The 24059-nt window shown below is 47.7% G+C and overlaps 1 protein-coding gene across 5 annotated transcripts in view; it reads right to left on the bottom strand.

The window, feature by feature from the left end:
• Nucleotides 1–343: 343 nt before the first annotated feature.
• Nucleotides 344–24059, bottom strand: part of CSNK1G1 (casein kinase 1 gamma 1) — a 60705-nt gene continuing 36989 nt past the window's right edge. Inside the window, exons 5-13 of one of the 5 annotated variants that reach the window (XM_059824166.1) lie at nucleotides 20393–20627; nucleotides 18143–18228; nucleotides 15951–16035; nucleotides 13618–13766; nucleotides 11952–12056; nucleotides 9208–9315; nucleotides 5963–6069; nucleotides 3578–3601; nucleotides 344–513 (exon numbers count right to left, since the gene is read on the bottom strand). In XM_059824166.1, the coding sequence (XP_059680149.1) occupies nucleotides 459–513; nucleotides 3578–3601; nucleotides 5963–6069; nucleotides 9208–9315; nucleotides 11952–12056; nucleotides 13618–13766; nucleotides 15951–16035; nucleotides 18143–18228; nucleotides 20393–20627 (954 nt within the window). In that variant the 3' untranslated portion in view covers nucleotides 344–458. Of the gene's footprint in view, nucleotides 514–3577; nucleotides 3602–5962; nucleotides 6070–9207; nucleotides 9319–11951; nucleotides 12057–13617; nucleotides 13767–15950; nucleotides 16036–18142; nucleotides 18229–20392; nucleotides 20628–24059 lie in introns of all 5 variants that reach the window. The other 4 variants (XM_059824167.1, XM_009822351.2, XM_059824168.1 and 1 more) reach the window with 4 other exon arrangements.

Below are 24059 nucleotides of genomic sequence, written 5' to 3'. Positions count from 1 at the left end.
CTCGACAACAGCCAATCCAGCCTATGGTATTTCTTTGCTTAATTAAGGAGGGAGGAGGATGGAGGAGCAGAGAGCGCAGGGGAGGGAGGGGAGGAAAGTGAGCAGGAACTAAGCACAGTCCTCAGGTTTGCGTGAACGATGCCTTCGCCGTAAACAACGGGAAGGAGGGTCAGCCAGCCAGCCCCCCTTCCAGGGCGACCAAGACCTGAGCCAGCCACAGTCCTGGTCCCAAAAGGAGCTTCAGGCTTGGAGTGAACGGGGGAGACCATTCAGCAGATCCACCCCAGAGTGGTTTGTTTTGGAACGTTTTCTTCTCTTTTTGGTTTAAAATGTCACTTTTTTTTTTTTTTCTCTCTTCCTCCTATGCCTCCTCCTCCCCCCTAAAGAGAAGCCCCTTCCAGTGAGACAGGGCAGGAGCTGCAGGCGCGGTGGTTCCTGCAAGGCCCAGGAGGCACCGGTCACTTGTGACGCTGAGCTGTCTTCTTCCGTTTCCTCTTAAAGAAGCAGCAGCACCTGGGGCACAAAGGACAAGGCAAGTTAGCCACACGCCTGGCACCCCGGCAAGGTCGCCCCCCACCCCGGGCTTCCCCCCGCTGAGCCGCATGCAACAGCACCTCTGTGCGCCTGGCCTGAGGCCCAGACAGACCTGCCATCCTGCGGGACGGTCGGCAAGGTCAGCAGATGCTGGTGGATGGTTGACATCACCAGCCCGGACTGGTAGACCAGCAAAGGCAAGTAGCCACACGCTGGGGGGTCCCACCGCCCAAAGGCTGCGGGCAACAGCGGGGCGCAGCCCCTGAGCTCCGGGAGCCAGGCTGTTTCCCTCCCGAGAAGCTCGACTAGGGCAGGAACACAAGGAGCCATCTGGGAAAGCAGTAAAACAAGGATCCAGATGCTCCGCTCCCTCTGTCCGAACCCCAGAGGCAGTGGACTGGGACGGTGAGCCCTGGCTGCTTTTCCCAGCTACAAGACACATGGTTTTCACCACCGTTCACTAAAAAGACAAGTTCCAAAGAGATCTTGGCTCAGGGTTTCTTTACTGAACCTTTCACGATAACCAGAGCTTCCACCTTGGATAAATCATTCAGTACCGGTATGCAGAACCCCTGCTTCTTCCCCCATCCGATGCGAGGGAGGTGCACAGCGCCCGGGGATTAGGGGAAGCAAGAAGGATGGATAGTGGAGGCTGAGGTGGGGAGAAAAACACCCGCCGCAGCTGAACCGTGAAGAGTGGTGGTTTCACTTGTGGGATACGCTGAAAGCAGTCGCCCAGGTTTTCTAGTCCTGCTGGCTTCCTACAGAATTACTTGGTGTTTAAGGCGTATCTACCTTTCTGTCCTCAGCCCACTGTCAGAAGTCCTCTGCACAGAAGAAAGGTGTTTGTTCTGTGCGAGTTTTGCTTCTGAGCTACGTGTCTTTCTCATTCTGCCGTTACAGCCATCTCCAGAGAAGCCTGGGTGATGCTGAAAGACTACTTTTTCAGGCTGGTGGATGGGATGCCTGGCTAAGCAGCAAGAGCGGATGTGAGTATGCAAAGACCATTTTTTCCTACAAGCATCTTTTACCAACAGCCAGACAAAAAGCATTCAAAAACACTGTAACAACTTCTCTGAATTATTTTCCATTGCATCCCTTGTGGCTCTGAAATGTCGGCATTGTGCTTCTGTCCTCTCAGAGCTGGAGGAACAGATTCGTTCTCACTCGCACCCCAGAAGGTGCTTACCCCCAGATGCACAAGCCTTAACTACAGGGTGCAAAAGCAATGGGTGACCACCCCCTCCCCGTGAGCCAAGCCTGCCAGCACAGATTGTCTGCTGGGGAGACCAAAACCCCCTGCAAGATGGAGAGCTCAAACAGCCACAGCAAGAGGAGGGCCACCTCCCACCACACATTCCTCTGGCCTGCACGGACTAATGGCCAGGGGAAGTTTAACATCCACGATTTGTCTTTAGGTTCCTAAACAGGCCCAGTTTGGAGGTGAGCCGAGAGAAAAGGCAAAGCACTTGTCCTTGCAGGAACACAGGCTTAGAGTGACCTGTGACGACTCCATCACCACCCACCTAGCCTGACGTTTGCAGCATGCAGTCTGACGCACCACCCGACCCAGGCTCCTGCGCATGGCTGGCACTCTCACCCCCCACCCCAGGACTGGTCTTGCATTTTATTGTCCCAGGCCATCTGCCACCCTCTCCTGCTTTAACCTGTCACAGCATTATTCTCCCACAGCAGCCACCTTCCTTCATGACTTGGGAAATGGTGAGTAAGGGGGGGACATTATGGGGAGAGAGGATGGAAAATGCACGAGTTATGACTTTGCATGCAATGGGTAAGGGAAGAAGAGGGCTGAGCAGCACTCGTTTCCTTGGGCACTGAACAAGGGGAGCTGACTGACTTCTGGCTGTTTTTGCTTGTGACTGTCTTTTTAGGCTGTTACTCAGAGGTCCAGGGAAGGGTTCAGGAAAGGAAGTCCTGGCAGTTCAGACAGGCAGAGGCAAAACACCAAAATAAAAGAATAAGGCAGGCTGACAATTACAGAACGTGATCTCTCTGCATGCAGACAATGCCCCAGAGAACAGCCCCAGACTACGACATACAGAGAAGCCAGAGATGCCAGAGGTATTGGAGGCAATGCCTATGGAGAGCAGGGCAGAGGCGGTCAGTCTCCCATCCAACACAGACATTCCTCGCCGCACACAGGCTTTGTCACCTCGCTCCATAGTGATTCCCACCCATCAGCCCTCCCTGGGACCTACAAACTCCTCATCCGAGTCTTTGCTTGATCCTCCACTTACTGGGTATGCGGATTCCTCAAGGGGCAAGGGAGGGAGGGAACACCTCCATGGGACACCTTGAGACTGGAACACTGCAGCTGTGACTTCAAAATCCTGATAAAACTGTACATATGCCTGAGCTGGGCTTCGACCAGTGCTAATCCCAACCCCTCCGCCCCTTCTTTCCTGGAGAAGCCAGTTCACCTGCACCCTTGGCTCGCAGCTGCCCAGTTTTTGGAAAGGAGCCATCTCTCACCCACCCTCTCCAAGCGGGGGCTCTAGCTGGGGCTCTGTCACTAATGAGAACTCCACAGCCACGTCTTTCCATCATCTCTAACGATACAGGCCCTGGCCTGTGCTTCTTCAGAGGAAACTCCCCAAGGAAGCGACTGGCCCCCTCCCCTCGATACCCAGCGCAGGGTTTTCCCTTCGTAACCGTCTGCGTGAGGAATTCCTGCAAGACGCTCGGCAAGCCTGGTCCCGACTCTGCCCAACTCCGTTAGACATCTGCTCATGGACGTAACAGTTTGGGGGAGATGGTAAGCCGAATAGAAAAGGATTAAAATCCATCTTTTGCATCCATCAGTTCAGAGATCAGCTGAATTGCTCGGCCTAATGCGGCCGCTCAGACATGACCCACACCCTCCCCAATATTGCATGTGGTCCTCAGCACAGTCCTAAAATCAGAACAGCTCTGGGTTGGCTTTGATTTTGTGCCTTTTTAGGGTTTGGTCGGTTTGATTTTGCCAACCCCAGTCTAGTCTGGTCCGCTCCCCCTTGCATGTGGACTGGAGAGAGGGACTCACCACAAGTTGAGCATTTTCAGGCAGCTACAGAGAGTGTAGAGAAAAAACACAGAAAGGAAGAAAGAGCAATTAGTTCACAGAGGTGGGATGAAAGCATGTCACTGCAGCCATGCAAACATGCAGTGCAGACTGGCAGACACACACCATGCCTGCCCACCACCCGCCCCCAGCCCTCATACCACCTCTGCCCTTGCCATGGCGCCGCTGAGAACTGCCACGTTTTCCAGGGTCTTGAGGCCTCTGACAAACTCCCCCTATTTTCCATGAAGGTACTGGCCCCATGAGGTTCTTATCTGGGGCTCGGATCAAAAGGGGGCTCAGGGCCACCAGGAGAGGAATCTGCTCTTGTCCCCGCAGCTCCAGCAGGGCCAGATCATGGATCTGTGCCTGGAACCTGCCCTTCAGTGAAACCCACGGCCGGGATCAGGAGCCTATCTCTAGTGTACCCCAAAGTAGAAGCATTTGCACAGCTCCTCTGCCTGCCAGGAGTACCAGGGAAAGACCTTTCTGCTATTGCAGCTCATCTTGAAACACAGAGCCCCAGCTCCAGGTCCTTCTAGCCCACTTTACTGCAGGGCAGAATCCGAAAGTCCTTTGCCCTCTGCGTGTATCTGAGGGGATTTATGATCACAGATGCAAGGGAAGATGAAGCCAGCCTTCCCTGTGGCAAGAGGAACAAAGCGGACTACGCTTGGGAATTACAAGGAACCCCAAACCTGTCAGTGCAAAGCAGCCCGCGTTCTGCTTCCCAGCACCTCCCAAGCCAATTTGGGACCACCCAAATAAGGGCTGGAGGCAGACAGAACAGTTCCATGCGTCGCGAGACACGGCTTGGGCAACACAGCCCTTGCATGCTCCTTTTCGCCTGTCTTGACATCTCCCCCGTACACGGGTATGGGGTCTGGACCCCGGCCTTGCTGAACAAGGTGCTGCAGAAACAGGCTGAAGGTGGTCCCATCTTAAAAGCTGGCTCTTCCTTGCATTGGGTCATTGCATCAAGAACTGTTAAGGGTGGCAATTTGCCCCATCCTTCCTAGGAGCAACCCCAAGCCACATGCCCGGGGGAGACCCACTTCAATCTGAGACAGAGCCTCTGATGCCAGACTGGTGGTCTCTGCAGGCCACGTTACCCATATCTAAGAGAAATATTGCCCAATCCGCAAGTTGCACCTTAAGATGTCCCCCGCCCCGCCGTACTTGGTGAGGAGCCTGCACCAAAACCAAGGCTCACACCTTTGGCTGGGAGGAGAAACTGTATCTGTTGCTTGGGCACGTTGCTGCCAGGATCGTGCCCAGGCTAGCTACCAGCGAGCAAGATCACGCACAAGTGCTTCCCGAGGGACAGAGGAATAGACAGCAGAAGACCTTCAGGACAACCAGACTTCAGACTGACACATACCTAAGGACCTTTTCCATCAACACACCCTTTCTCATGCCTGCCAGTTTTCCTTTTCACCCTCCCACAAGCCATTCCTAACAGAAGTTCCCACAAAGGCTGAGACAAACAACGTGGGATAAGTGACACCAGCGTTATCCAGTCAAATTACAAGCAGGCAGTTGGGCAACGTCACAGCACCGACCAGTTCAAAGGCAGCCCCGGGGCCTATTTACCCCTCGCACGGGGAGTGTCAGGATTACACTGTGACCTGCTAGGGTCCTGGTCTAGTTCAGAGGCAGTGAGAAGGTCCCATGTTGAAGATCATGCAAAAGGTGACATGATGGTGTCAGATGCAGCACGTGTGCAAAGGAGGCCAAAATGGTCAAAGCAGCAACTTTGTACATCAGTTCTCACTCTTGACCACAAGCTACAGAGGAGAGGTCAGCTCAGAGGGAGCACGCTCTTCCCCACAAGCAGGAGGGCTGCTTCTGGTTTCTCTCACTCAGCTTCCATTGGGCTGGACCAAAAGAATTCACAGAGAGAACTACCCGTCCCTGCAAGAGTTACTTTCGGACCGTTCTAGATACCTGGCATCCACTTCCTGCAGCCAGAAATGAAGTGTTAACGTTCAGACCAACAATCTCTTCACTGAGCTGTACTTAAGCTACTCCTACACTCTCAGCAGGAGAGTACAGCACGTTCTCCTTTTGGAACAGGGGACGCTCACCGGGATTCCTGAAATCAATTCACATTATTTTGGTATTTGTGCTACTGACTATCTTGCAATACATGCTCTGAGTAAGAGTTACGATCTCCAGCCATGACAAGTGTAAAAAAGAAGCAGCAGCAGCACTGAAGGCACCATGCACAAAAGCAGCAATATGCAAGGAAAAGGGCATGGGATGCGAGCATCGAGTACTTCACCACGGGTGAACATCCCCACTCGTTTCCCAGGAGGAGGATTAATGACCACACCAGTGGAAAGCCTGTTTGTAAAGCAAACGTACTTTGCTTCCTCCACCACTTCCACCTCCGCCTGCGCTGTTATTGGCGCGTTGGAGTGTGCTCCCGTTGGGTCGTCCACGTTCAGCTCCCCGTTGGTTGAGCTAACCACCTGAAACACAAATGAACACCCCGTTAACGAAGCCCCTTGCACGTGATGCATCTCTACCCGCCTGGACAAAGGATGCTGTGGGAATGGGAAATCTGCAGAATAACTTCCGTTTGCTCCTGTCTCTTTGCACCCTCTTAGCAGGCTGTCAGATTCCTTGGATGCCTTTGAATCACGTGCCTGGTTTGGAGACACCAGCTGGTTCATCCCTAACAGAAGAGCAGGCAGGGGACTGCATCTGTGTTCACTAATTCACACTCCGGTGCTCAGCGCAGGTCTGGTGTCTTTGGGAGGCTACACTACTTTGGGAGGCATAGCCACTAGTGTGAAGACTAATTGACAGCCTTATATACAGACACAAACTGTATTATGTTGATTGTTTTCTCCTGACACTTTTACAGGCCAGCGATCCAGTACCGTTTTCTGCCAGTACCGTGGGAAGAAGTCACTCCAGAGCCACCAGAGTCTCACTCCTTACACAGCCAGTTTCTGGAATTAGGTCCACACTCGAAAGCTATTGGTCTCTCATCTCTTTTTGCTTCACAGCTGACATTATGGCTTACTTCAGCATTTCCATTATAAGGATGACCATCCAGATCCCCAGCTGCCAGCAGCTCTGCATCTGCCAGCAGAGCGCATAATTTTCTGGATAATTCATCATTGCTCTATTGCCACAACAACCGCCAAAGAAGCCTGTATGGGACCAGAGTTTGGCTGGCCCTTCTGCACTCCATCTGGAAGGTAGGACAGGCTCCTGCGTGTTGCTGTGAACACCTGGAGCTGCTCCTGGGTCCAGAGCTGTAATGATGCATGGTTCCCCTCCTGCTCCACCTCTTTGCCTTTCTACAAGGTGAAAAAAGGAGGTATCTCCCATGGGGGTGGGGGGTGTCAAGGTGCTACCCAGTATTCCTGGTGGCTCTGGATGACCTAACCACCAGAGGTGAAGGGAAGGAAGCCACTGAAGCAGATGTCCCCTCACTGTTAACTGCATCTATCCATGTTTGTTTCAAATACTTAAGTTCTACCACCAACTGCTCTTTCTGCAGATCAAGCCCCGTGGCCAGTCTCTGCCAAGACAGGTCAGGACTGAGCTTATGTGCTTTTCAGAGCTCTCTTCGAGTGACAACCCCTTGGGTTCTCTTCAAACCCCCTTCCCAGACTCATCACACTGTAGGCCAACCCAGGTTCTCCAGACCTCCACACTTCCCACACAACTTTGCGAAACGCTAGCACTTAATCGTGCTATTCCCAGTGATCTTCCCACACTTTCTTCAGCTACTTGTTAAATTTCATTTTACAAAAGGCTTTGATTTTCCTCCTCTTTTTTTACGTGCCGTCACTTCATTTTGATGTGGCAACTTCAGCCATTGCCTTAAAGGGAACAGCCACTCGAAGTTACTGACCTCCCAAGGGTTCAGCATGAGCTGGGGCATCTGTTGAGAAACAGTTTAAGCATCTGCAGCCCAGCAGCCATGCACAGCAGAAGATTTCCTGTTCTTGGCTGCAGATAAGCAGAATTTTAATGCTTACGGTGGCACATGCAGGCTTGTAAACTGCTCAGATAGGCAAGCCTCCCAGTCACATTAGGACTAGGACTGCCTTATTGCTGTAGCTACTCTGGCAGAGAACTGTTTGTGGGGAGACACAGCTCATGCTGCCTTTGCACAAGGGAATAGTTGTTGCCCTTACATAAACATGAATAAAACCACCTACTCTATACTTACTGAGAGCTGAATTCATAGAATCACAGAATGGTTTGGGTTGGAAAGGACCTTTATAGATTATCTCGTCCAACACCCCTGCCATGGGCAGGGACATCTTTCACTAGATCAGGTTGCTCAAAGCCCCATCCAACCTGACCTTGAACACTTCTCCAGTTTACTGTCCGCTCATGTCTGAGATCAGAGCTATACATACATTAGTTCCTCCTTATCTTTCAGTTTCTCTGCTGCTCAGTAAAACAAATGAAAAAAGAAACGTGGCTAATCAAGCCAAAAAATCATTGAATCCAATCAAGTATCAGGAATAAGTAAAAATTTCAACCTAATCTGCATTTCACCTAGGGGCACCCTGCACTTCCCGTCTCCTTAGCTCAGCTCTGTCCCACTCCAGGCACTAATTCCCATTTCACCAGAGCCAATTTTCAAAGTGTTGTGTCTGGCACCAGAGCCAGCTCTCGCAGGCAAACCTCTGCCAAAGAGTTCACCTCGCCAGCGATATTAGACAGTTCTTGCTTGCTTGAATGACTCTTGCATCTTCTCTCTAGCACGTCCAGCCATCTTACTCTGGCAGTAGCGCAAGAAACTCCCTCAGCAAGCCTGAGTGACAGCCAGAGGCAGGTGCGGTTTCATAAACAGAAGCGGTCTTTTCAGGAATTTAAAAATTTAGCTGTAGTGCCAGGTTTAATGCTCTCTGGCACTGTTGCGCATCCTCTGCTCATCCACCTTCCACAGTGCAGTCACCCAGAGGTCCAACTTGCAGCCACCGTGCCCTTACACTGGTGCTGGTCTGCCACTGGATCCAAAACTGAAATGCAAATGCACTGGGGAGCAAGAGAGCAGGGTCACCACACCCTGCAACTGCAGCGACAGTTCAGCCTGTCTCCCCTCCATCTGGAGGCAGAAGTGGCTGTACAGCCTCCTCGCATCAGCCATCCCCTGTGCATTTCTCCAGTCTGAGACCCCTAAATTTCCATCAGGCAGCTGGAATTCGACCAGAACCTCGCCTATCAAGACTGAACCGGAACAGCTCAACTATTTTCCTAACATTTATGGGCTTTACCTGCAACTAACCCTTTTTCAGCTGCTTCTTACTACCTAAAAGCATCCCCAAGACGGGGATAGAGGGGTGTGTTATAGACCAGATCTGCTAATATACACTCCTTTCTGTGTTCAATTTGACAAATCTGAGTTCAAAATAGCTCTCAGAGGAAAAGCTTCATTGAAGCGGTAACAGCAACAATGTTGGCCATCACAGCTTGGGTCCCACAAAACCATGGCTGGAGTGTTACTTACAGGGCAGGACCAAACTAGCTTGTGAAATTGCTCTCCTGATCATGATGTTACTGCAGTTCGAGGAGAATTTAGGGGATTTAACACAAATTCTCACACCAAGGCTGTACACATCAGAAGGAAGAGGTACCTGCACTGATCCTCCGTGCCGATCTGCAGCCAAATGAGATGTCAAGTACGAGGTATTCGTCTGCCGGCTTGGCTGGATCTCCCACTCCCCTCGGCGATCTGATGACGCCTGCTCACAATTTCAGAAGCACGAGAGAAACAGAAGAGAGGGCAAAAGGTGAATGAGGGGAAGAAATAAAAGGGTGTTTGTTAGTGAGTTAGTTTCTTTGCAAAAAGCAAGGCATTTAAACTTTTAGCTGGGCTAAAATTTCTCTTTACCAAGTGCACCTCATACTTTACTTCAGTAATCCACTGCAGGAGTGGATTTCTTCTCCTCTAGCTGCTAAACGAAGAGAAAGCTCAGATCCATTCAATAAGTTATTTATACGGCTTCATTTCCATGGGTTTCGGCATAGAAATAAACACACTGACAATATGTTTAACTATGTCTGTCAGGTTACACACACCAGAGCACTTGGCATGGCAGCAAGACTGGATACACAAGCTCGACCTTCCTAAAATACGTATTTTTAAACTCAAATTTGCAACATAAAACAAAGCCACGTTTTATTTCACCAAAAGCCAGTTCCACACACTGATTCACCTGTACAGTGCAGAAGGAAACATCCACCACACCTGCTTGACTGGAGAGAGGGTTGGTGGTTTTTTGGTTTTCTGCAGAAAAGTAGATAAGAAACTTTCGCTAACAGTTTCTTCTTCATGCCCAACAGATGCAAACTTTAGGCAATTAAATTATTAGAATTTTATTTCTTTTACTAGCAGAATCACTTTGCACTTGCACGTGAAGCTCCTCACAGGTCACCCAGCTTTGATGACAACACATCCAAAATTCATCTAGGACCCAGGAGGATCTCAGTGCACCTAAACCCAACTGACCAGCTGGAGGAACACTTCCTAAGACTGGGAAGCGGAGGACGAACAGGTAGATCCGAGTTGGCCTCAGGCCAACAGCAGAGGACGTAGAGAGCCTGAAGTAGATAGTAAGTATCTTCACTTCTAAAGGAAGAGGCTACAAAAAGGAGATCCCTCTCTCACCAGCATCTTTATTGGGAACCAAATACTATAAAAGAGAATCTGCAGTTATTATACCTGGGAACAAAAATAAGGCAATTAAATCTGAAGATCAAGTCAGTCACTTGACCCAAACCCATGCCTCCAGTTCACTGCTCTCGACGTTTATTTTTTCTACTTTTTCCTCTAGAGAAATTGTTTGCTCAACACTTAAAAGGAACATCCCTTGGAAGAGAGTTGTTTATGTTTTGGCAAGAAGAAACTGATCTTCCCTGCATATTGGGAATATTAAATAATTCAGCATCCTAAATAATGGTTAGATAAAAAAAAATAACAAAAGCTGCCATGCAATACAGCATCAAGACTATCCGATCGGCTCAGAAGAACAAGGACTGAAGGCTGCCTGCATAATATTTTGGGAATAGGACAGATTTCTTTGGGCTACTTACTATAATTTGTGAACTAACATGCTTGAAAATGAAGCCAGGCGTCATTGTCCGTTAAAGGAAACAAGATGCCTCATGCGTACATAGCGTGAAGGTCTGTTGTCAAAGCGGACAACTAGAGACGGCCACCCAAAAAAGGGGGGTTAATGCATTAATCAGGCAATATATTAAAGCAGATTATTTTACTAGTACTCACAAACCAGTCCACACTAATGAGCATGCATAAATGCAGTACTGCACACGTGCTTCAAACAATCCCGTTTCCTACAAGCAACACTTCTAACGAGGGGTATTCATCCTGATTGTAGCTGATGGCTTGAGATGTATTCTAGTCTACATTAGCGATTCTACCATTCAGAGACCAGCTGCATGGAACAAGGAAAGCTGAGCCCAGACAGGTTATTACATCTCACACTCGATTCTGCACCCATGAACCCCAGCTTGCGTGAGCTGAGTGGGAGCAGAGCCGGCAGACAAGGAGCTAGAACAGCACACAGCAGTTAGAGGAGCAGAGCGAGCCCAGAACCACTCACTGGGAAGTAAGAGCACCAACAGCTCTAGCTAGGAGCCGGCAGTTGGAGATCTACTGAACTTCTGATCAGTTCTGTTAATACAGAAAATCCAAACTCTCAACACCAACAAAATATTAGAACTAGAAATGCAAAAATGGGGAAATTCAAATTCAAAACCCAGCAGTTCATCAGGACCATGATGCCCAGCCTCCCCAAGGGACCCTGCCCTGGTAGTCCTTTATGCTCTCAAACACTCATGCCGTGAGCTGGGCATCCCTGAGAAGGATATATTGCACGTACATGGGACACACACATCCTTATCACAGCTGCACGGTCCATGGGAAGAGGGCACCTGGGAGCAGGCTGCCATTGCCACAACTGTTGGTCTACTCCACGGTCCATGTGCTATGAGTAAAAGCACCCAAAAGAACATTGTTGGGCAGGTAGGTCAGGTAGTCTGACCAGGCTGGATAGTTGACTTAAACAGCTTACCCACAAACTACAGAAAAATGGCCCATTCCAAATTGTACTCCACTTGATTCATGATCCCGAGGAATTCTACTGGCCGATACAGTATTTCAGCAACCTGTTGCTTTGACAAAAATCTGCTCAAATCACAATCTCCAAATTAAGCAGGAATTGTGCTTGCCATGACCAAGGCAAGAATCAGCCCCAGTCACCTCTAATGGCATATGGTTTCCACTTCTCCTGTCCAAGAGGAATTCAGAGAGGTGCCAAACAATGTGGCACTGCCGAAGCAGTTGTGAGCAACGCACCTGATTGCGAAGGGCCTGCTGCGATGGTCGATCCCTATGGACGTGGCTGTCTCTTGTTACTGCGGACGTCCCAGAATCTACGTGAACAGATCCCACTGGAGTAGGCTGGAAAACAAGGCATTTGTTAGGATGAAACCAATGCTAAAGATGCTGCTCTCTCTCTCTCAACACACGCATGCACAAACCTAACTTGTCAGGCTGGCTCCCATCGGGTAGAAGTAGGAAAACATCAAAACGCTGCCCAAAGGTACTGACAATAACCAAGGAAAATTACAGCAAGGGCTATAAAATCCCTGTGATTTGATGGACACGTGATTTGATGCTGAACACCAGCACCAAACGTCTTCTACCAAAATTAATTAAAAAGATATAGTTAGGTATCTGTATCAGCGTCAGATCACTCCTCATGTGTCTCACATAGGATTATTACAAATGAAAATACACAGACTTGTTTTCCTCATCTCATCGTCTTGCCACTTTTAAAAATCACGCTTGCATAGAAACAGGACATGTTAAAATTAAAGCTTCATCTGCTCTATTCTCACCAAAGTCATAATCCCTGCTCACAACATCAAAATCTCCATAGCAACCACTGCAGTTGTCAGCAATAGCATGCTTGTCTTACAAGGTGCTTTTTATCAATTGCCTTTGTAATTAAACAAAAATGAGAAGAATCATGATTCACAAAGGGAATGATTTCTTATGAACTGTTTTGGGCACAGTAAACATTGGTAATGCTAAATATAGTTGGGACGGTAAATCACCGGCAACGGTACCAAGTTTAGCACTGATCTGGCACCAGTGACAATTAATTTGTGGATGCCTTTGCCACTGCCAGTGTGTGGTGACTGGCCCTTAGCAAGAAGGCTATCAGCAGAACGAAACAAAACCCAAGCGACAGGCAGCCAGTGGAACAGTTTTAGACTTTTCTATCAGATTTCCCCATGACACATCTTTTGGCCAAGGTCTTCTTGAGTATAAATGGCTTTTGACAATAGAAGCAACGCAACGAGATCACGATTATGGTCCATCTGGTGTCATGGAACTGCTAAATGGAGCTTGGTTACTCCCGTATTTCCTTAAGAGCTGGTTCAGCCAGCTGGTTCAACCAGCTATAAAGAGCTGGTTCAGACTCCAGAGTAGGGTAAGCCCCAAGATCTTTTGAGCTCAGAACTGGTTTGCTGTTACTATTCACTGAGCATCCACCAGAGCCCTGCCTAGATCTCCTGTATGTCTCGATGAGAACTTGACCATTATAGAGGTCTTCCACCATTCACTGCTGAGGTAGCAAGTATGCTCTCCTGCTTTAAGATAGATGTCTTTTGATATTGGTCTCAAATCCTGTGCTAGACTAGAGGAAATTAAGTCTAGTCACGTTCATTGCCACAAGTGGGAAAATCAGGTTTGAATGCCCCACCAGGGCAAGCCCAAAGAGGTGGGAAGGGGCCTTCTGTCCCTTAGGGAAACTTCAATGCGCTGCCAAGAACCCCCTGAACACAACGTCAGGACATCTCACTATGTTGAGCCCATGTTAGCTGGAAAACAGAAGTGAAAGATTTGATCCTAAGCTCACTGGCTTCAATTGGGATTACCAGGAACAAAGAGCCAGGCGGTAGGGAAGCAGCACCTGGAAGGCAAGGCACCGCATTTTGCAGGGACAACTTACAATTGGCCTGCCGACCCAGTCATAAGCGTAGTCAAAGGTGTAGCCTTTCTTTTCAAACAGCTCTGTGAAGATGGTTCGTAAATAATCGTAGTCTGGTCTCTCAAAGAAGTCTAATCGCCGAACATAACGGAGGTACGTGGCCATCTCCTCTGTTGGAAAAGGGGAAAAAAGCAGCAGCATCAGTTCTGCTCACACTTACAGGCCTCTCGGAGCCAAGAAACACACTGGAAATATGCTTTTCAGTTAATTCCAATGAGGTTTTCCCATGGCACTAGGCTCAAAGTTGGTGCTTAAAGTTGGGCTGAGGGCCAGATCACCAGTGAGGCGAGTTGTCCAGGCTCCGCTAAGTTCAGCTGAGCCATGCAGATTGACAGAACCTGAGGATATCCAACAAGTCTTCACCCTCAGTGACCTACTCAACAGTCTTTTATTGCTAGATGAATCTCACTCAGCTTTCCAGAGCCCTCCTGCCCTGCCCAAAGTCTAATAATAGTCTGCTTTTATTCTGAATCTTCTGAATGAGTTGTTACAAACCAAGGTCTGTGTTTTAGCATTGAGCATCACACTGTGAGAGAATCGTCTGGGCTGCTGGTGCTACCTCTGGCTTTTCCTATAAAAGTAGTGGGTTTTAGTAATAGTCCACAATGCAAATCAATTCAAACACTTCTCAAGCAAAGATGGAAGTCCCACCTCTGCTCCAGAGAGCTGCTGCTCCACCTCAAATCTGAGTTCCACAGCTGTTTTTATTCTATACATTTTTATAAAACTAAACACTAAACCATACTGTACAATAAATGCCAACTCACTGAACCTCCCAGCAGGATGCTCACGTGTATGTGTGCTCACACAGATGTTTAAAATAGCCACAGCGATTTCATCTGGGGAAGGAAAGCAGGAAATGTTGGTGGGCACCCTTTGGCACCCCTGAGCTCCAGCAACAACTAGGGTCTGGCTGCCCAGAGCACTGTGCTTCCCAACGTCATTACATCAGTCATAGCTTTGAACATTCAAAACAAGACTTTGAAGGGGAGGCTCCAGCATTAATTTACCTGGTGCACACAGAACAGTGTTTGGTGTTAAGCTAATTAATTGCTTTCCTGCATCTGGGTCGTACTTTGCATTCACAGAGAACTGAGCCCTGGTAACTCATGTCCTGCCCCTTCCCAGCTCTCCCTTGGCTCACGCCTAAGCCAAGGTAGGACGTCTGAGCAGAGCTCAGTATGAGGCATGAGTCTGTGCACTGCAGTACGACTGGTACACCAGCATGGTTTTTGCCTTTAGCTAACAGAAATAAGAACAGCATTGCTTATTGATACTTAACTCTGTCTGTGGCTTGCAACTTGCATATCACTTGAAGGTAAAAGAGGAAAAAAAGGAGAAGAAAGGTAATCCCCCCTTCCTGCTATTATCTCTGAAAGGTGGAGGACCAACAGGTTTCAGGCGAGCAAGGAATAGATATAAGTTCTCTCATCTCCCTTCAGCCCAGACCTGCAGGTGTGACTGAGCTCCGAGGAGGGAGTATTGGGGAAAAAGATAAGAACAGCCAACCCAAAGCTGTTCTGCTTGGAACTGCGTGGATTTTGGATGTAAATACGTCTGGGGAATTAGCATGACTTGAGTGAACAACGATCCCCTTCCAGGCTTGCTGCTCCTCACACTGGGAAAGAGCCATGTGACACAACGGCTCCTACAGGAATGGGGCTGATCGTGGGGACCTGGGTGCTCTCCCTGGTGTCAGGATTTTAAAAAACACCAAAAAAACCCCACTCTGTGAAGGCCACAGGGTACCTGGAGAGGGCTTTAACTTTGTTCTCTGCTTTCCTAGCTCCAAGGTGGACTTTTGTTCAACTGGAGAAAAGGTGTTGGGCTTGGCTAGAAGCACATCTTTAGTAATACTCTCCTTAAAACTGCTGTCAGAAGGTGGAAGTCAAGGACAGACACATCATTCTATCTTCTAAGCTGGCCACCTACAATTTTAACACCTGTAAATCCTTCTATTTGGAAAAGAGTTAACTCAGTAGATCCAACATGGTCACTTGAGAGAGGGAAAATAACGAGGCCCTATTTTGGAAGGAAGCCAAGAAGCAAAGCAGGAACACGTGGCACTTGAGCATTGTCCAGCCTCCTTGTTGAGAAGAGCTACGCTCATTTTAAGCCACAGCCACAAGCCCTCAGGCCCCACTAATTTATAGCGGCAGCTCCAGTTGTCTGCCAGCTTGAGAAACAACATAATGGATACACATCATGTAAAAATACTTTCTGCCAGAGGAGCTCAGAACCGTCATATTTAACAACTCTCCAACTGCACTCAGATGGTCCCATCAGGGCTTTACCTGGAAAGTTCTCACAGAGAACTTCAACCGGAGTGTTTCTCTTTGTGTCCCCAATCTTCTGATACCTCTCTTTTAAGGTGTCAGCCTGTAGCGCACAAAGACAAAACAGTTGTGGAGAAAGAGTTCAACCATGTGATAAACGACATGCTGTATGGGAAGAAAAACAAGGTATTTAATACCGATTCTGAGCGGTATCAGAAGATGTTACTTGTAACTGAACTGTATCCTAGACTACACTAGTAGGAATACTATCTTACCCTGTTGTAATTCTTGCTGTACGTTTTATGTGCTATCGGCAAAGAATATCCAAGGACACATTCAAAACATCTTCAGTACTTGTAAGGAAGGACACTTGTTAGTGTCTTACAAGGCTGATTTCTTACCAGCCCAGTCCTGAGGACTGTATAGGGAAGCTTTCATGGGACAAGAAAATAAAGCTGCATATACTATGATTGCACATGAGGCCTAGGCTTAGAGCCATTGGCAACCTCAACACCTTCATAAACAACTGTAAAAGTAGATAAATTGCAACGGCAATTTGGGCATGTCGGGTTTTTACTGTGTATAATAGAATGCCACCACATAGATAACTAGTTTACATCAGTCACGCTTCTCCCAAATCCCATGCTACTCCCATACTACCTCTCCTTTTACCCCCAAAGTGTCTATCACTTAGCACTGATTAAACAGCTGGTCATCAAGAAAATGAAATAATTTTCAGTTAGATTTCCCACCTAAATACCTCTTGAAGCAGAGAACTCTGCTCCAGTCGGCACCCTAAGAACAGGTTTTATTGCCTCCATTTCAAAATATGCCAATTAGACCTGCCAGCAGCATAATCAGCTCTGACAATAGAGACCAAAAGCATAAGCTGAGGAAACCTAGTAGAGTGAAGATGCCATATTCTAGATGAAGCTAAAGAGTCTGTGTTTGTTCTGGAGCTGAAAAAATATAGGACTTCAGGAAGCAGTCAACTAATTCTTATCAGGTTCAGCACTGAACTGAGGAACTTTTGTAGAGTCTTGTCTAAACCTGGAATTATTTTTGAACAATTTACAGGATTAATTTAAAGCAGATGAGTACCACTAAGCCAGAAACAAAATATGTAATGGAATAACACACACTTACAGAGGTGTGAACTTAAAGTTGGAGAGATTCTGATTTCTTTCAGAATCACTTTCATGCTTGAAAAACCCTTTCTTTGCTTTTATGAGCTGTCAATGTTTCTGGCACACGTCTGATAAGGCTAAGCTGAGACTAACTCTGGATAGATGGTGACAAAGCAGCTTAACAAGGTCCATCATGCAAGACACTGCCACTGACCGTAGCGGCACCCTGCTGAACAGCTTGTGAGCCCAAAAGCCTGTCTCTTTTTTCCAGCAATACTAACAGGTCTAACGGGAGTTACTGTCTTCATTAATAAACCTCCTAACCTGATCAAATTCGATCCCTTCACTCACTGCTATTCCAAAGTTGAACACAGTAGCTTAATCATCAGGAAAGTGATGGAGAAGTGAAGATGCAACTACCAACAGCTTCAGAGCCAGCAAATAACTTCCTATTAGTTAATTCAGCTGACGGATGTTAGCTGCAGTTGCTGTAACTCAATTGCTTGCAGCCCTCCACATTGTACATGACATTTCATAAACTTCTAAGCACTGAGTGTCCAGTGTCTCTGGAGGGAAGCCAAACTCAATACTTCTGCCAGAAAACCAGTTTTTCAAGCTGAAGTCCATCTGCACATCTAAAACCATCAAACTGCTCTCGTTATAAACACGTTTCACAGATGCAGCTGGAGGATTGTGTGCCGTAACTGGAATTTTATAAACAACCACCGTGTCCCAGTCGCACTCCAGCTCAGGGCAGCTTCACGTTACAGCAAAGCTGTTACAACAGCTCAACGGTTTTCTCATTGCCATCCCTGTTGCAGCCACTCATCTGCCTCTGCTGAATCTTCTCTCCAGAGTTGCACCAATTCAGCTAAGCTAATGGTAACTTGAAGTGGCAGGTAACATATTTCTATCTTAAAATCTTTCCTGTAGGTAAAGCTAACACCTTGTCGTTAGACTTCAAGGACACAAAGGACAGGACAATGTTTCTGGCTGGATTTTGCAAATGTTTCCCCACCAGATTCTCATTTGGGCAGAGACCAGACAAAGTTTCAGAGGGTAAAACCTAAAACTCAAACCTACCTTCAATCCTTGCCAGGGCAGACTGCCTCGGAGGAAATACATAAACATATGGCCGAGGGCTTCCAAGTCATCTCGACGACTTTGCTCTAGAAGAGAAGAGATGACAAATTATTGCTGCAGCTGTGGAAATGCATCTGAGATCTGATCAGTAGCCACACGTATTTCTGAGATGAAGTTATCTCAGGGAAGTTCCCTTGCTGTCTGAAGCTCAGACCTCATGCAAAAATACCTAGAAATACCTGTTACAAAAATCCCATGAAATAGGTAAAGAAAAGATCAGCTAGAAGGCATGAGATAACAAAGGAGCTGTAAGACATACTGCACAGCCTTAGGTAGAATGGACAGGAGGAGGAGATATTAATCGCAGAGGAATAAAGCAGTTCCCCAGTTCTTCTCTGGACTGCCAGCGCCAATGGTGCAACTGCGATGTGGTGCTGGATTATGGTATTTCCTCTGAACTACACAGGAACAGGCAGGGGACGCTTGCAACCAGCTGCAGGGAGCTACCATGTTGCACAGTGCCAACCCTTTCCCAATTGTTTCTGCAGCTCATCGCATCAGAGCAGATCAAAAATAGCTCCTTCTAGCACTGCTTTTCCATGTGAAATGCTTGCTGCTGTTGCCATGCAGATGTTATGATTATAAATGGGGGGGAAGGGGGCCTCAAGCCAAAGGAAAAAGCATCCTTAAAAATAATCTACCAAAATGTATCAAAAAACCCAAGGGAGGATATAAGACAGAACAACAAATCTAGAGCAAAACAGCATGGGACTGCCACTGTGCCAGGCTGCATCATGCAGACTTGGGTTCATTGAGCCCGCAGACCAATTTGATGCAACCTCCTCTTCTCTAAATCCCCACTGGCAGGCAGACAACGTGCTCTGAAGCCGCAATCCGGAGCAGATCTAGTCACGCAGCCCACACGCTACGACAAACTGTGCGCGAGTTGTCCCTGATGCTGCATCATCTGCAAGAGGAGAAAAAGGCAGCGCTTTGCCCAGCATGACTCTCCTTCAAAAGCAGCAGCAAATTTAACCCTCAAAAGATGCTGGGGGTGAGAACACTCAGCAGAAGGGAATCGAGATGACAGTTACTGCAGATTACACTGATACAGCTGTAAAAAGAAAAAAAAAAAAAAAAAAAAGAGGATTTCCTGGGTAATTCAGTGCAACGATGCAGATGAACTTCTCGGGAAGATGGTTGAGTGCACTCATCTTTCAAAAAAATTGCTATCGGACTCCTTTATTTTGTTCAGTCCTGAAACATGAAGGGACCGACTGCACCTGGGCTGGCCTCATCAGCAAAGCATCAGCCCCATGAAAACCTTCTCGGCAAAGACAGCCCCCCACACAGCCGGCAGCCAACCTTCCCCTCCTCAAACACACCCACCCAGAAGCACCTCTTCCCGTGCACAAGCCGTGGAGTTAGCTGCAAAACCTGCAGGGAAAAGTATCCTAAAGAAGTCATATGGTATACTTCAAACTCAAGCAGATCTTCTTTCCGCATCCACCTGCAGAGCACATCCCTGGCACCAGCAGTTCCCGACTGTGTTCCCACTGCGGCTTCTCATTCCTCCATCCCTTCCTGACTCTTCACCAGGTTTCACCAAGTTGGGCTCATCCCTCCTTACTCCCCAAAAAGAGCAAGCTCTCCAGGAGACGCGAAAGCCAGTGATGCCTTGATCTCATAGCTGGAAGGCTACTCAAAGAATATTCCATTATCTTACTGTTCGTACGAGTTTAAGTGAATATAAACATTTAATAAGGTTTGTTTGCCTTTCAGCCACAGAAACGTAATCTTCTGGTATGAAACAAGGCAGTAAGATGAGGAGATGAAAGCCAGGTTTAAGGTTAGTTAAATTATTAATTTTCTCCAATCAATTATTAGGTCAGGGAACATCCAACTCTAACACCTGAAACTGGAAGGTACCAGTACAGAGCTGTGCTATAAAAATGTATTTGGTCATCTTTTAGCGCGGCAATTACTACCCGCCTACTTGCCTTTTATCAGTGCAGGGTTGCTACCAGCTACTTAGTTCCTAATAAAAACTATAATTACGAGGCTTCCAACATTTCAGCTGTCTCCATTCCTCAAAAGGGGGAAAAAAAAAAAAAACCACCTCACAACTGTAAACAGCATCACGGCATTGAGTGGTTTACAAATTGCTCGAAGGGCACGAGACCCTTAAGCGAAGCTACCGTTGGAGGCCTACAGGAGTCAGCACAGCAAGCTCCCACCAACCACACAGACCTTTGCCAAGATGAGTGTTGATGGACATATATCTTGCCGTTCCAGTTAAGCTCTTGTGTTCCCTGTAAGGTATGTGTTTTTTGGTTTCCGGGTCAATGTACTCCTTCGCCAATCCAAAGTCTATGATGTGAATGACGTGCTCTTTCTTGTTGCCTTGCCGGCCAATAAGGAAGTTTTCTGGCTTGACATCTCGGTAGATGAGGTTCTTCGAATGCACGTACTCCATTCGAGATATCTGCAAAATGACGAGGCAAAAGTTATTTGCAAGCAGACCAGCTACTGCGCTCTCCCGGCTAACGAGGCAGCAAGGTTTTGTTAGCCCATCACCGAGCCTCTGCTCGGTGCTATCTCAGATTTCAGCTACTCTACGAGAAATGCAACAACAGATGGAGTGAACTGAGGCAGAAGTTACGATCAGAGCTGGGTCACGTCCTCCGTTGCAGAGTTGGAAGAGGAATTTGTCATCTCCTCCTTTCTCTGGCTACCGTACTGTGCTCCCTAACTTTATCCCAACAGAAACTGCAACGTCTGTTTCTGAAACGTTACCAACGGGACACAGCTCTTGGAAAGATGCCACAGGGAATTGCAGCAGCCTTTTTGTATTGATTTTAAACATACTAAACCGGTTACCAGGAGATCTTCCCTTGCCCACAGCCTTCCCTTGTTGCTCTGTGTCTTACCACCTTCCTCCCTCAACCCATATGTTGTCTTAGACATGCCAGATTCTTCATGGAGGGGGATTTTTGGGCACGCAGAAGCCTTACGATCCTAAATGCTGACTAAAAATAATAATTAATCTCATCAGTTGTCAACTAGAAATAGCTGGAGTATTTTTCAGCTTTTGACTAACTGTTCTGGCAGCATGACTGAGAAGGGAAGGTAAAAGGGCAGGAACCCCTCTTCCAAGGTGATGGAGGGCCATTTACCCTCTAACAACGCACCTTATTCAGATGCATATCATTAATCCTGCTTTTGAAACTAAATGTACTGCAGGTGAAGTTCGAATAGCTGAGCAAGCAGTTCTCTTTCGGGTTCCTAATTTAATAGATGATTCCAATTGGAAATAATTCACAATTTCATTTAATTACCTTGTAATTTATTTTTTAGGTTTTAAATGAAAACATGTGAATTCCCAATTATGGCTGTCTTGGCCCGCATGGTGGCTTTGTTAAGCAAGATGCTTCTTTGGAAAGGCCATCCACCCGTCCGCAATCAGGCCTGCGACACTACAAAACCATCGCAAAGCTCTCGCACGTTCCAAATTTTGCACTAACGAGCGTCAGTCCACAGAGGTCACTGCCGCACTGTTGCAGCCGACCTCACAGCATGATGCTACCAGATTTGGTGAACATTTAAGGGGAGAGCCACCAGAGAGCTCCCTGTGGGGAGTCACTGGTTCCTGAGCAGTTTTGCACTGGGTTGATACTGGCAGGACAGCTCTGCACGGGGCAGGCTGGAGCGTACGCAGGTCTGGATCACCAAGCCAGCTGATCCCCCAGCTAAGCAGCTGCCCAGACAGCAGCAACCCCACGTCGGTTCTTCCGACTGACCCGCTTGCCTCAACCACGAGGGCCATTGGGCTGATAGGCCCCGACTGCTCTTTGGTTTCTCGCTCTGAATCAGATACATCCTCAGTTGGCAAACCCAGATCTCTCTTTTTCTTTACAGATCTTGGATCCACACCTGGCTGAAAGCTCCACACTCCATCCTGCTCCCAGAGGTTTATTAGATACCTTATTTTTAAGGAAAACCTGCTGCATTTCCAGCACTCGGGAAGAAGTAACAGGCAGGAGGGGGCAGTGCTCCTTACAAAATAAAAAATGCTGCACAGGGAGGGCAGGAGACAGGAAAAAATTGACTGCAGGTGAATCAGTCTTAAAAAACAGGACTTGCTCAAAGGCTCTTCAAAGAAGGTAACAGCACGTGTTGCCGCTCCCCTCCCCTCTAAGTAGTGATTTATTTCAATGCGCTGAGAAAATGGGTTTCACGGCTAACAGCCATTATTTCTAATCAATTAGAGGATGATGCAGAAGAGAGCAGATGCTCTGCACTTCAGCCATTCTTCACGCTTTGAATCACCTACAGGACACAGCAGCAGGTCGGAAGACAAAAAGGTATGTTGGGAGGCAATTCAAATTAAGATGCAACCCTTAAAAGCTGGCACAAAGCGTTTCCTCGCCTCTCCATATATAACGAGCTTTCAAACAGAGCCTGACTGGTTCATTTGATTTGTCTCTGCTACCAGAGAAGCTCAGTTGTTGAAATGGCCAACAGCAATTACACAACCTGAAAAAAGCATGTTTTTTTGTTCCTTAAAACCTCACAGCAAGTCGCATTGGCCAGGACAACAACCTGGACAGTTGAGATGTCAGATGAACCGATACACTCCAGCAGCATTTGAAGATGGTTATTTACCTGCTTTTTTTGCTTCCGCCACACAAACACAGATGCTGTTGGGTCTTTCATATTCCTTTTTCTTTACTTCCACCTGCCTGGATGCTTCATGATGTGCTGCCAGAGAGCTGCATACAGCCAACGATGGCTGAAAGACGCTCTCCAAGTCAGAAAGATGTTTCCCAGAGCAGCCTCCATGCTTTATTCACCCTGACAGGACACTCACCCTGCTTGTGGCTGCTAGTGATGGGGCGCCGGTGTCTGTCCACGCTGCATTGCCCTTCCAGGATAGCTGCCCAACAAGAAATGAGCAGCGCCGGTGCAGCGCAACCTCGGCCTGACTCAGACCCATTGCAGAGCTGAAGAAGAGGAGTGGAGTTCCCACTCCGGACATGCGCTGAATGCAGAGACATGGTGCCCACTCCTTTTGTGTTTGAACTACAGGCTCTAATGGCTGTGCATTAATACTTCTACGGACAGGGAAACCACTGCAAGGAGCTGGGGCTAACTGTTGGAATTGCTTTTACACTGGAAAAACAGTGACTGCGAAGCAGTGTTAACATCTGCTCTGTTATTTTAACAGTAATAAGAACAGACTATGGCATTTTATCATAGGGCACAGGAACACCAGGGGTGGACGGGAGACTCTGCTCACAAATTAAAAGCAGGATTTCCATGACCATGTCCATCTTTGGAGCCATAAATCTCCATTTCAGATGTTGGAGAAACCCCTGGGAGGGGAGAGCATCCCCTGGCACACAGCAGGACCCCTGCGCTGCGGCCGAGAAATGAGAGGATATTTGTGACATTTAACCAGATGCCAAAGAAACCCCTGCTTTTATTTTCCTTTCTCCTGTCAAGGAAGCAAGCGTAATAAACCCTCTTTCCCCAAAAATGTAACTCTTGAGGATCTGATCTCACTGGCAATCCCATCTCTAGGCCTTCCTGATAAAACTGAGCCATTCTTCCACACATCACTTGCTTGAATAGAGATCAGATCAGCAGAGATCCTGTTTAAACGCTGTTTTGGTGTCTCTTATGCAAGACAATTTTGATGGTCACAAGTGAAAAGCTTCACCAGGACTTGGTCCAGATTGAAGCCAGAGGTATTTGCACAAGGGGCCTTGCCTCCGACAGCAAGCACTTAAAGCAAGGGTGAAAATAACATTTACTCCTGACAAAACTGAGTTATCAATGAGCATCACACATGTTGGACCTGGCCAGAGTGAAAAATTGAAGCCAGAATACAAAACATTCTGCCCCAGCCCAAACA

The sequence above is a fragment of the Gavia stellata genome, chromosome 13 (genome assembly GCF_030936135.1).
Source record: "Gavia stellata isolate bGavSte3 chromosome 13, bGavSte3.hap2, whole genome shotgun sequence".
Taxonomy (NCBI): Eukaryota; Metazoa; Chordata; class Aves; order Gaviiformes; family Gaviidae; genus Gavia; species Gavia stellata.
This window is presented reverse-complemented; position numbering and strand designations above follow the sequence as displayed.